At 38.0% G+C, this 13,781-nt stretch overlaps 2 protein-coding genes and 1 pseudogene across 2 annotated transcripts; 2 read left to right on the top strand and 1 right to left on the bottom strand.

Moving 5' to 3' along the window:
• The window catches only part of LOC117176585, a 5,024-nt pseudogene extending 1,609 nt beyond the window's left edge, over positions 1–3,415 (bottom strand).
• A 4,652-nt stretch (positions 3,416–8,067) lies between these two features.
• On the top strand, positions 8,068–8,802 carry LOC117176584. The gene has a single exon (XM_033366835.1). The coding sequence runs from the start codon at positions 8,068–8,070 to the stop codon at positions 8,800–8,802; it is 735 nt and encodes a 244-aa protein (XP_033222726.1).
• A 550-nt stretch (positions 8,803–9,352) lies between these two features.
• Positions 9,353–10,105, top strand: LOC117176583. The gene has a single exon (XM_033366834.1). It carries the CDS (start codon positions 9,353–9,355, stop codon positions 10,103–10,105), a length of 753 nt encoding a protein of 250 aa, XP_033222725.1.
• The last annotated feature ends 3,676 nt before the right edge of the window (positions 10,106–13,781 follow it).

Here is a 13,781-nt window from a genome sequence, read left to right as displayed (position 1 = left end):
CCAGGAAGAGCTAAGGGATGATCGTTGAATTCATTCGATTATACGATCGATTGCGTCTCTCTTGGTTCCATTCATCCACCTGTCATTGAAGAGAAAATTTTAATTGAATAAGATTCTTTCAAAAAGGACGCTACTTTCAACGGATTCTCCTACGTGAATTACAAACTTCCGTTCAATAAATTATTCAAATTCATTAGAATTCGGATAGCTAGACGTAAGTTTTTAGGAATTTGGTTGTTTTTTTTAAATTCGTATATGGATGATTGTAACGACATTGCACTCCAGGTTTATGTGGAGACCTCGTTGTGCATGTTTGCATTTAGTGTGGGGATTTTAAATAAATGAAAAGGTAGTGTGCGAAACATTTATCGTAACGACTTTGCTCTTGTTCTCACGATAAAAAAGCGCGTTGTGCATGGTTGCGCTATCTAATGAAATTCGTATGGTCATTTTGCTTTGATTTTTTAAAAGAAGAGAACCAGAAAAGAATTCGTAACGACTTTGAAATTTATCGCACGATAAAGACCGTGTTGTGCAAAGGAAGTTTTGGTTTTTCGTTTAATATTAGAGGAGAATCCTATTAAATTATTTTTTATATCTGTGGAATTATCTAAAAATATACTCAATGATTCAACTCATCGCTAAAAAACGTAATCATCTCCCCCTCGGGTAAATTCACAATTTGTCGCTTTTTTTTGTATAATAATAATTTAAATTTCAGTGGCAATTTTTGTGGTAAGAATTAGTCTTATTCAATTGTGTTTGTTTAATGTTCAAGTTTAGTTGTAGAATGTTTAGGGCTAGTTTTAATGTCCTATCAGTATTGGAACCAATTTAGATTGTTGGTTTCAATTTACTGGAAAGGACAAAGTAAACGCAAATTGAACGAATCTCTCAAGGAAAATAAATATCATTTAGCTAAGTGTAATTTTACAGATGTCACCTGCAAATTACTTTGTCTTGGTTTTATTTTTATTTATTTGTAAACAGCTCCTCCCCTCTTGGAGGAAATATTCATGTGAAAAACGAGGCTCGATCGAGGAACAACTGATATGATTTTCAAATTTTCTTTATATTTTTTGTTTTGTTTGAAATTTTGCATCATTCCTATTTTTGTTAGACACACTCTCATAGCTTTTCATATGCAGAAAGAGTACGAGTCACTCTGGTTAATTATTTTGGGTTTTTTTTCTTTTATTTTTGACATTCATCGAGCTTTGAGTACGAGAGAGAAATGGAGGAAGGAGTGGTTCGCCTGGAGCAGAAATTGTCATCAAGGAACAGCGGCGCGGACGAGGACGTAAGGCGGGTTGAAGTCGCACATGTGCAGGCGCAACCGTAGGCTATTCACCGAGGGTGGAATGTGGATGAGAATGCCCCTTCTAGAAATAATCGATTGAGATCGATAAGAAACAATATAACTAATACCGCAATCGTCCGGATCGTGTTTCTTAATTGTGCCAAAACGATTGGCAACGATTGAGCATTTTGCATGGACATAGGAAACACGGGACTAGACATGCCATCCTAGCTCGGCGAGCGGGGTTGAATCCACGGGAGGGGGAAGAATTCCATGAGTGGGGAGTGCCGTCATTTTACGATGTGCCATTTAATTATGCGCACGAGCATTTTTGCCGACAAACTGTGCATGAAAATATAAACATGTGGGCGCTGCCATGTTTGTCGCGGGACATCAAAAGGTGGCGGACCTCCCCCCTCATTGCATCACTCCCGCAATGGCATGCCTAGTCCCTCGTTTCCTATGTCGATGGCATTTTGCATTTCCAATTGTTTCCAATCGGGTATTTGGAACTGGCCACGTGATGGTAGCACTTTTGTCTGGCGGGAATTATTTAAAGACAGTTATTTACTTTTTCGGAATAATATAGCATTGAAACAGTATATATTATGAAATAAAGTAAATAAACATTTTGTAAATAATTCTTAGATGAAAGTGGTGAATAGTATTTTATGCTAAAAATATAAAATCAGGTACAGGATAAAAATAGAAAAGTTGAATTTGTAGTAATGAAGCAAAATTGTTATACTTTATTATGCGCTCTTGGGTTGTCTAATTTAGTGAACATTTTTATAAATGGTAATAAGTTTTAAAATCGGTTAAGATTAAAAAAAGTAAGCGAATAATTTAGAAACATGAAACTTCAGATTTATTATTGTTCGGTTTAACAAAATAGTTTTCGACAAATATTGCCTGAATATCTACTTCTTTCAGAACCCATGAATAGCGCTGTGAACTTCCCATCGTAAACTGTCCATATTTATTGTAACCATCTGCTTTTTGGGTACTGTATTTAGTCACGTCCACTCAATCGACAGACGCCTTCACTCGGAGGGTGCATTGTTGTAAGTCAATTATAGCCGAGTGTCGCCATCCCATAATTTGGGACTTTCTGCGTCTAGCTATCTGCGTGGGTCCAGGCGTCCTTCCATTTTGTACACCCCTTCTCAATGTCCTTGGCTGCGCCCCTCCCGCTCCCTTTTGACCATCTGAGTTCAGTTATCTCGTGACCTGCCTAAGAGCAACTTCGATATTTGTATTCACTCCCGACTTGAATTATAGCTTCATCTCTATTTTGCTGTGGTGGTTTCCTATCAGACTGACTATTTAATATCTTTATAAAACGCATTGGAATAACCAATCGCACTTGCGCATGTGACTACGGTAACCAACTTATGTTCATTCCCTTATTAATATTTCAGTTGTGAAAATATATACAAATTTAAGTGAATCCTTGTGTCACGTTCTATTACCTGGACATTATCTTTAGAGAATGAAGATTAAAATAATGATTTACCTAATGCTCTAAACATCTTGGTCCTTCAAACAAGGATATATTATTGCGCGTGTATAAGTAAATCCCCTCGCGTCGTAATAATATATTGTATTGTGACGTTTATCTGAGTGACAGTGATTACAACCAATAACTGACAGGTGTTATCAGAGAATCCAACACAAATCAGTGTAATTCTATGAACTGTGGAAACTACATATCGGAAAGTACATTCAATCGGCTTCAGAGCTGTCGTAGCATCCAGAAGGAAATCTTCAGAGAAACATCTCGAAGCTATCCATGATTGGTACTCATCCTGATTATGGTGGAGACTACTAGCAACAATCGGAAACTGTGATCCAGGCTTCTATTAGTTTCTCGACAATACAGTGTTCCTGTGTCGATAACATTTTAAATACTGCGGACGGAGAATTATGCTTCAGTGCTTCCATGCAGCCAGGTTTTTTGGGGCAAAGCTGTAATCCAGGTGCTCCATCAATCTTTTGTGGTCCAAAGTAAATGTTCCAATTTCTACAACAAAAGCTGGAGATCTTGAGCTGTGTTCCAATTCGACGATATTCCAACTCTTCTACGTGACGTACTGTGTTCCGGTCTTCCAGCATCAATCGTAGTTCCAGATCAACATCGGTGAGTTAGTTATTTGTACCACCATTTCTATTTTGCAATCCTTTTGATAAGTGCTTCAATTATTATTTATTGTGCCGTATTGTTGACAATTGTTTGAACGATAAAAATTGAGGAAAATAAAAAATGGGTAATTAAGCGTAATGCCGTCAAATGCATGCTGACAAATTTAGAATCAGCATTAGATTCAGTAGCTGACGATACAAGTGTCGCTGAACTAGATACCCAAGGGCGATTAAAGAAACTTGAGGAGTCTTGGGGGCATTTCGAAGAAATACAATCGCAACTAGAAGAACTTCAATTCGATGAACCTGAAATAAGCCAGCATGGCATAGAGCGTGATAAGTTTCAAGATCGGTATTTTAAAATTTCAGGTGGATTAAAACATTTAATAAATCGATTACCACCGGCTCGAGATGTTATCAATTCAATCGAGTACAGACCCTCAACACATTCGGTAGCTTTAGACAATTCTGATATTAATAACATAGTGTCCAACATTATACTGCCAACAATAAATGTTGAAACTTTCAACGGGAATTACGATACGTGGGTAGGTTTCTTACACACGTTCAATTCAATCGTACACGAAAAGAATAAAATTCCGGCTATTCAAAAATGACACTATTTGAAATCATGTCTAAAGGGTGAAGCCACGGAAATAATTGAGTCTCTTGAAACATCGTCTGACAATTACTCAGTCGCGTGGAGTCTCTTAAGAGACAGATATGATAATCAAAGAATCATTATCGAAACTCACACTAGAGCGTTACTTCAAATTCCAGTCGTTTCAAAGGTTTTTACCATTCGAGCGTTACTCGATCATGTCCAAAGGCACTTGAGAGCGCTTCGTGCTTTGAAGGAATCCGTTGATAGCTGGGATACTATGTTATCAATCCTAATTAAAGATAAACTCGATTCTGATAGTCGGGATAAGTGGGAGGGTCTTGTCTCGAATTTAAGCACAATTTCTGCTTAAAGTACAGACGCGAATTCTACAGCTCGACCTTCTCTCCCAACTATGAAGAAAATGTTTCAATTCTTACAGCGACGAGCACACTTTGAAGATTCAAAACCTTCACCAGTCAGGCATACGATTTTCACATGCGATAAATTAATGAAACTAGGAAATGTTCCCTTTGTCCCAATTGTTTACGGCCTGATCATCACGTCAAGGATTTTCGAAATCAACCTTGCAGGAAGTGTGGTCGGAAACATAATTCACTTTTGCATATCGATAACACAGCCACACACAAAAAAGTCTGCGGAACTGGTAACAAGACACACGTATTCCTATGGATTTTGGGGCGCTGAATTCAAATTCGGTATCAAAAATCATCCATCACATCATGGTTGAGCCATAACCTCAAAAAATGACGAAAAATCATGCACTGAGGCAAATAAATTTCAAAATAATTCTAGTGATGCAAATTTTCACTTAAAAAACATGTCGACAACTGTGAAGGATCAACCCTTGCCTGATATCAACTTATTTAACATAACTTTACCCAAAAGAACCAGACCTCACCTAACCTGAATTAACAGAAATTTATTGAACTACACGTAAAGCCCCTGAAGCATATTTTCCCAGTAGGAAATGTGTGCTACATCGAATGGGTCAACTCGAGCCTAACCTAGAAATAAATCTAACCTAGCCTAAACTAGCCTCACGAAACACGATTAAACTGATTGTGTTGTCCCGTTGTGTTTGCGATACCGTTTCATTCAGCTTCAGCTTAACCTACATAGACGTTTACCCTATCCTAACCTAACAAAATCTGACCTAACCTAACCGATTACGCTGGCAACCCTGTTCTTGCGTACTTTCATATTTTGACATTAATAGCAGTAAATGTCTGGAGTTTCGTAACCGCTTGTTGCTAGCATTATTCGCCTGTGTCTGTAACCCGGGCAACTCCACGTGGTGACGGTGGGCAACGGATCCACATGGGCTGAGTCCCTGGGTAAACGGCGTTCATGCCGTCATGGCAAATAAAGGTAAAAAGTGTATTACGATGCAGGGAAAAACTCCAGTATCGGTGTCTGGTCAGGGTGGGAAAGCGGGTTCTCCGACGTCGTCATCATGCAACCGTAGCTCTTCATCAATGGATCACTTGGCTGGTGTAGAGTCTCATGCTACAAGGAAAAAAACCGCGAGCATTTCTCAATCGCATGCCGACTTATGTTGTATCGTCTAAAAAATTCAAAGAGCGAAAAGTACCGCAAGTACTCTACACCAACCACATGGAAAAAACCCGTTTTTGCAAAGGATTGCTACTTTTGCATGAATTCCGTCAAAGGGTTCAACGCCAAAAATAAAAATAACATTTCGTACATTAATATATGCACAGTCACAAGAGCAATTGAAATCAATAAAAATGCACGCCAGACTGATTTAAGCGCTTTAGAAGATGATAGAATGGAAGTTGAAAGTCAACGTCATGGAGACGGTAGTGAAACCAGCCATCGAACAGAAAATTTCTAAAAAGAAGAAATCTTCTAGAGCCAAAGACAAAAGTTTCATTCTATCGCGACAGGGATAAAGAATTCAGAAAGTTTTTCTTTAAAGACGAAGAGACGTCTTTAGTGTACTGTACTGACGTTAACGGACTAATGAACCACTTGAAGAAAAATGTGTACAGAGACGACGAATGGCGACTTTTCATTGATTCGTCAAAACGCAGCATTAAGGCTGTTTTACTGCACAAAACGAATGCTTACGCTCCTATCCCTATAGCTCTTTCAACTGTCATCAAAGAAGAATATAACAATGTTAAAATGCTTCTTGAAAAAGTTAACTACACGAATCACAAATGGCAAACATGTGGTGATCTCAAAATCATAACAATGATATTAGGCCAACAATCGGGTTTCATGCCGGTTTATATGCCTGTAGAATAGCAGAGATCGAGCCAATCATTACAGCAAAAAACATTGGCCTTTAAGAGATTCATTCAAACCTGATTCTCATAATATCATCAACCAAAGCCTCGTTGATCCAGAAAAAATTTTACTACCACCCCTCCACATAAAGCTTGGGCTCATGAAGCAATTTGTCAAGGCGTTAGACAAAGATGGACAATGCTATCAGTATATATCCCTTAAATTACCTAATGTTTCAAACGCTAAATTGAAAGAAGGAGTCTTTGATAGACCACAGATTCGAATAATGACAAGAGAACGTTTTCATCAAGACATAAAAGTGATGAAACAACGATATCAGTGTAGATGGGACGAGGTCATGATGGCTGATTTTTGCTGGATGTTGAAAAGGGAAACGAATGTAGGTCTTACACTTAAGCGTGACCCTTTGCATCGTTCCTTAGAAGAAAAAAGGACACGTTATAGCAGGCAGAAAATAGACTGAAGTAGGTCTATAAATCAATTTCATTACGATAAAAAACAAGATAAAATGTAAACACGAAAGATAGTATAAATATATCCCTTAAGTCTAAGAAAAGCAGAGGGAAAAAAATTTTGAATAAAACTCTTATTCATTTGCATGTTTAAGTTATAGTTCTACATTTTAATTCATACAAGTATTGTCAGGTTAATTGAAATGGGGTCAATTCTACTTGTAGTTCTAAGTTTCTTCAAATGAGTAATGTGCTTCTAAATTTTTAACCACCTGTAGTACAATGAAATGAATTTTATTGTGTTACAACGGGAACACTTAAGTTAAGTTGTGTTGCGTTAAGCCAAATTTCGCTAGGTTCTGTTAAGTTAGATTCATTTGTAGGTTAAGATCGAGTTAACTTATTAAATATAGCACACATTTAAGACTGAGAACCGTACGCTTACATAGCTACACGTGTGGATGAATTTCATTCGGCTAGGTTATGTTAGGTCAGGTTTTGTTAGGTTTGGATAGGATAGGTTAAACCTCTATGTAGGTTAAGCTGAAGCTGAATGAAACGGTACCGCAAACAGAACGGGACAACACAATGAGTTTAATTGTGTTCCGTGAAGTTAAGTTAGGTCAGGTTTTTTAGGTTAGGATAGGTTTGACCCTTTTGCAGGTAAAGCCCAAGCTGATTCAAACGGTATCGCAAACCCAACGGGACAACATAATCAGTTTAATTGTGTTTCGTGAGGTTAGGTTAGGCTAGGTTAGATTTATTTCTAGGTTAGGCTCAAGTTGACCCATTCGATGTAGCACACATTTGCTGTTGGGAAAATATGCTTCCAGAGCTTTACGTGTAGTTCAATAAATTTCTGTTAATTTAAAATAGGTGAGGTCTGGTTCTTTTGGGTAAAGTCATGTTAAATAAGTTGATATCAGGCAAGGGTTGATCCTTCATAGTTGTCGACATGTTTTTGAAGTGAAAATTTGAATCACTGGCATTATTTTGAAATTTATTTGCCTCAGTGCATGATTTTTCGTCATTTTTTGAGGTTATGGCTCAACCATGACGTGATGGATGATTTTTGATACCGAATTTGAATTCAGCGCCCCAAAATCCATAGGAATACGTGTGTCTTGTTACTAGATTCGCACACTTTTATTGTTGTGTGGCTGTGTAATTATCGGAATGAACAAGTGTCTCAAGCTCTAGAAACTTCCACTTTGAATCATTCATCTTTGAACATGTAATCGCATACTTCATCATATGCTCTAGTCTCGACAACTATGGTCGAATTGTTCGATAGGCAAGGCAATTCTCATCCTTGCCGAGTTCTCTTAGATAATTGTTCACAATCTAATTATATAACAGAAAGAATGGCCTCTCGTCTCAATTTAAGGAGGCAATCGGTTGACATTACTGTCACCGGATTGAATTTAGCTTCTAGTAATATTACTGAATCAGTAGGTGCTATTTTCAGGTCTCGATTCAATAGATTTGCGAAAAGGATTGATTTCCTAGACGTCCCATATATTACAGGGACCCTTCCATCGATTCCACTTAAACGTGACTTGATTAAAATTCCGTCAAACATTAGGTTGGCTGATCCTGAATTCTACAAACCAGCAAATGTCGATGCTCTTTTTGGAATACAGCTGTTCTATAAACTCTTATGTTCAAGAGATCAATTAGAAATTCAAGGTCAGAAAGCTGTGTTACAAAAGACCCAAATTGGTTGGATAATTGCAGGAGAAGTGTCGTTGAATCGTTCGAAATCAAGCATGACTATGTGCCACTTGATAATGAAACCGATGCAGAATGATGCTACTGATTCTGAGCTCACTCGGTTCTGGGCACTCGAGCAAGTCCCATCTAATCAATTTTTATCGCCAGAAGAACAGGCTTGTGAGTCTCATTTTTCTGAAAATGTGAAACGCAATGACGAACTCACCTTCTTTCAATGCAATTCAAAGGTGATTCCATGCTTTGGAATACAAGTTTTCGAGAAACCCATCTATTAAAGGAAGCTATTCCGAGTTTCTCAAGGAATATAGTGCTCTTAATCACATGACTTTGGATCAAGATCCAGAGTCATTTAATACAGGTTTTTTCTTCCCGTATTACGCTGCTGTGAAGGAAGAAAGTCTATCTACTAAAGTCAGAATAGTATTCGACGGTTCTTACCCGGGTTTTAACGGGATTTCTTTGAATAATGCTCTCATGGCTGGGCCTGTAATACAGGATGATCTATTCACTATTTATACGTGATTCTGATCTTTTCTATTCGCTTTGACTGCAGAACATCGAAAAGATGTATCGTCAGGTCGAAGTTGCTTCTGACGATTCAATCTATCAGAAATTAATCTGGAGAGATAATCCAGATGATCCTATTCAAATTTACAAGTTGAAAACGGTCATCTATGGAATGCCTCTGCACCTTTTCTAGGAACTCGCGTGTCGAAGCAGCTCGCTATTGACGAAGGTAATTCTCACCCTCTCGCGGCCCAAGTATTGAAACGCGACTTCTACGTTGACGATGTGTTGACAAGCGCTAATACTTTGCAGGATGCGATGGCACTTCATGATGATCTTGTTCAAATCACTCAAAAGGGAGGTTTTACTCTGCGAAAATGGGTGTCAAATGACCTTCGATTGACTCACGATTTTTCGAATAAAGCAGTAAATGAGCTCCTATCCCTCGATTCTGACACAATAAAAAATCTCGGTATCTCTTGGAATTCTCGAGATAATACAATCATTTATGTTGTGAATAAAACAGAAAAAGGTAATCAAATTACTAAGCGATCTATTTTGTCAGAAATCGCAAAACTCTTCGACCCACTCGGATTGTTGGGCCCCTTTCTATTTTATGCAAAATTGATGATAAAACATTTGTGGAAATTGCAGATAACTTGGGATGGACCACTTCCGACGGGTATAGAGTCGAATTGGGTAGAATTTAGAAATCAATTACCTTGTTTGAATGAACTTCACTTCTGTCGATGCATAATTTCACCCAATTTCATAGAAATTCAGGTGCATGGCTTTTGTGTCGCAAGTGAGAAGGCATACGGTGCATGTATATACTTGTGTGTCACTGATAGCCAGGGAAAGTATCACGTTTGTTTCGTATGCTCCAAATCTCGCGCTGCACCAGCACAACCTGTAACTCTGCCTAGATTTGAATTGTGCGCAGCAGTCTTATTATCTCACTTGTATGCTACCACATATGATGCTTTCAAACACATTGAGTTCAGTAAGATATTCCTTTGGTCCGATTCTACAAGCGCTTTGCACTGGATTAAAACGCCACCTCATAGATAAAAAAAACTTCGTTTCCAATCGGGTCGCTGAAATTCAAGAGATGACTCAATTTCATTATTGGAGACACGTCCCCACTCTTGATAATCTAGCTGATCTATCTTCACGAGGTCGAATGTCAAGAGAGTTTCTTTCTGATCACATATGTCAGCACGGACCTGTCTGGCTTAGTCAGGAGGAGAATGAGTGGCCTCAGATGAAAACACAGCCCTGAGAAATTCCTGAGACGTGCAAACCACCTGTTTCGCAGGTCCTAATGGCAATCACAGCGCCCAAGATCGCGATCTTGGAAGTGTGCTCATCCATGAATGAATTAATTCATGTGATTGGATTCTGCTTTCGTTTCCTTCATAATGTGAAAAAGGGTAACGAGGAAAAATTCGAGGGTAATTTTTTCAATTTTTAAATTGAGTCTGCTTTGAAATTTGTGCTCAAGTTGACTCAAGCTACAGCTTTTTCAAAATAAATTGATGCTTTATCTAAAGATCGAGCTCTCGATAAAAGAAGAAAGATTCTTTCCTTAAATCCCTTCCTTGACAAAGGATTGCTCAAGGTCGGCGGGAGACTCAAATTTTCCACTCTAGATTTCCATCAGAAACATCCTATATTACTTCTTCGCAGTTCACATGTAACGGAATTAACTATCCGTGAACAGCATAGGTCTTTGAAACACGCAGGTACCCAGGCGACACTCTACACGATACGAGAATAGTATTGGTTACTTGACTGGAGGAACTCAGTGCGAAAAATTATCCTTCATTGCCCGACGTGCTCTCGAGTGAAACCGCGAAGTTTCGATCACGTAATGGGAAATCTACCCGTGAATCGGGCAACTTTTTCGCGTCCATTTCTGCATGTTGGAATTGACTATTGCGGACCATTATACGTTAAGGAGAAAAGATACCGTGATACTAAAAATATCAAATGTTAAGTCGCAATTTATGTATGTTTTGCTACAAGGGCTGTTCACCTTGAATTCGTAAGCAATCTCACAACGGAGGACTTCATCGGTAGCTTGAAACGATTTTTCGCCCGTCCCGGTAAATCAAGTACTATCTCGTCTGATAATTCTACCAATTTTGTAGGTGCTAGTAGAGAACTGAATGAGCTCTATGATTAGTTTAATTCAGAAAATCACAATAAAGCTTTGAATCAATTTTGTGAAAATGAAAGAATTTCGTGGAAATTCATTCCCCTCCAGGTCTGCTCACTTCGGTGGCCTTTGGGAAGCGGCTGTGAAATTCTTCAAGTACCATTTCTTGCGTACCGTTGGTAATACCGTTCTTACGTTCGAACAACTGCAAACTGATGTCATCGAAATTGAAGTCATCCTCAACTCACGTCCAATCACTCATTTATCCTCTGACCCGAACGACATCCTTCCCTTGTCACCCGGTCATTTCCTGATTGGTGGTCCAATGACTAGCTTCCCACAGGCCGATTTTCGAGATATAAAAATTGGCAGGCTCTCTTCATCGCGACACACGCAGCAACTTCGCCAGCATTTATGGTGTCGCTGGCACAAAGAGTATTTAAATGAACTAATTGCGCGGAACAAGTGGAAATCAGGTTCCACAAATATTCACGTCGGGGCCCTGGTTCTCTTAAAGGAAGGTAATCTTCCTCCTCTTCAATGGGCTTTTGGACACATAACCGACCCTCATTCAGGAGATGATGGTATAATTCGCGTCGTGACTGTGAAAACCTCCACCGGAGTTTATAAGCGGTGCATGAAAAGACTGTGTTCGTTCCTAAACGAATCGGCAGATGATTGAACAATTGACTATTTGACTATGTGAAGTTTTTTTTTTTTTTTTTGAATTTTAGAACTAAGTTTATAGGGTTAAGCCCATTTATATGTTGGTTGATATGCTCATTTTTTATCATTTGTAGTAATCGATCAATTCCATTTTTGTTTTGTTTTGACCACTATCGGTTCAAGGCGGACGGCATCTTCGGTTTAACAAAATAGTTTTCGACAAATATTGCCTGAATGTATACTTCTTTCAGAACCCATGAATAGCGCTGTGAATTTCCCATCGTAAACTGTCCATATTTATTGTAACCATCTGCTTTTTGGGTACTGTATTTAGTCACGTCCACTCAATCGACAGACGCCTTCACTCGGAGGGTGCATTGTTGTAAGTCAATTATAGCCGAGTGTCGCCATCCCATAATTTGGGACTTTATGCGTCTAGCTATCTGCGTGGGTCCAGGCGTCCTTCCATTTTGTACACCCCTTCTCAATGTCCTTGGCTGCGCCCCTCCCGCTCCCTTTTGACCATCTGAGTTCAGTTATCTCGTGACCTGTCAAGAGCAACTTCGATATTTGTATTCACTCCCGACTTGAATTATAGCTTCATCTCTATTTTGTTGTGGTGGTTTCCTATCAGACTGACTATTTAATATCTTTATAAAACGCATCGGAATAACCAATCGCACGTGCGCGTGTGACTACTGTAACCAACTTATGTTCATTCCCTTATTAATATTTCAGTTGTGAAAATATATACAAATTTGAGTGAATCCTTGTGCCACGTTCTATTACCTGGTCATTATCCTTAGAGAATGAAGATTAAAATAATGATTTACCTGATGCTCTAAACAATTATTTAAAAATGTCAAACTGTTATTAATTGAATGAAATTAGACAATTAAAAATTAATATTACAGATAAAATATTTTTTTGTCAGAAAGAGCCCTACCAAAAGAAATCTCTGAATTTTCTTCAGCGAAATATCCTGGCCCATTTGAGTCTATAAACAAAGCCGATTTGAAACAAAATAGTCTCGGAGATAGTTTGAGAGATTTGGGTCCCTTTCAAGATCCTTTTAGTGGTCCGACGGTAATATAATGTTACTTTTGTATTCCTCACGTACCGGGCGGGCAAAGTTATTTACAGTAATTGGTCGTGGCTAATCCGCTCACCCTTTTGAAATTTCTCTTCAAATTATTAACACTTTTTTTTTAATTGATGAATTTTCTCATTATACTTATTTATAATTATAACTTATATACTGATATACAATTTTCTAGTTGAATTAAAAAATGTTGTCTTTTTTGGCGTGTCTCATTCCATTTACGAGAAACGTTCTCTTAATTCCAATTTTAAGCATTACAAAAAAAGTTAGATATCTGAAGTCATCGAAACCCGTAGATTCCGAATTATTATGTTTTAGGCTGTTAACTATGAAATTAAAAAAAATCTACTTCTAAATTTTAATCCGAAAGCTTAACAAAGGGCCCTTGAGTGTCGGCTAATTTATTGAGATAGCCTCTCTGCTTGTTATTTATGATCGTATTCTTATTTCAATTTCGGAAAGGATATTTTAAAGCCTTCAGACCATTTAAACGATCTTCCTGGACCTTTAAAAATATCTACCTGAGTGCCTGCGGAGAATTTCTCTGAGCTTCTTTGACCTAAAGAATTTTTAGTATATACTCATTTTTTCGGTAGGGAGGTCTCAATTTTTAATTATTCGCAATGATTAACACATAAATTCATATTATAATAAAAAAGTTTTTATTAATTCAACTTTCTAAATTTTTAGTTTATTGAAATATAAGTACATAAAATGATGGACAAAATTTTTCCTAAATTATACAATGAATTTATATCAATGTCGGTGATATTTTATTCGGTAATCCTTAGATTATGACTTCTCCTTTACCAATAATG

The sequence above is a fragment of the Belonocnema kinseyi genome, chromosome 7 (assembly GCF_010883055.1).
Source record: "Belonocnema kinseyi isolate 2016_QV_RU_SX_M_011 chromosome 7, B_treatae_v1, whole genome shotgun sequence".
Taxonomy (NCBI): Eukaryota; Metazoa; Arthropoda; class Insecta; order Hymenoptera; family Cynipidae; genus Belonocnema; species Belonocnema kinseyi.
The sequence above is the reverse complement of the archived record's forward strand: the minus strand, read 5'-3'. Positions and strand labels throughout refer to the sequence as shown.

What these genes read in the sequence shown, in the direction of transcription:
- LOC117176583 (XM_033366834.1), top strand. Translation starts at nt 9,353, where the DNA reads ATGGCACTTCATGATGATCTTGTTCAAATCACTCAAAAGGGAGGTTTT.
- LOC117176584 (XM_033366835.1), top strand. Translation starts at nt 8,068, where the DNA reads ATGGTCGAATTGTTCGATAGGCAAGGCAATTCTCATCCTTGCCGAGTT.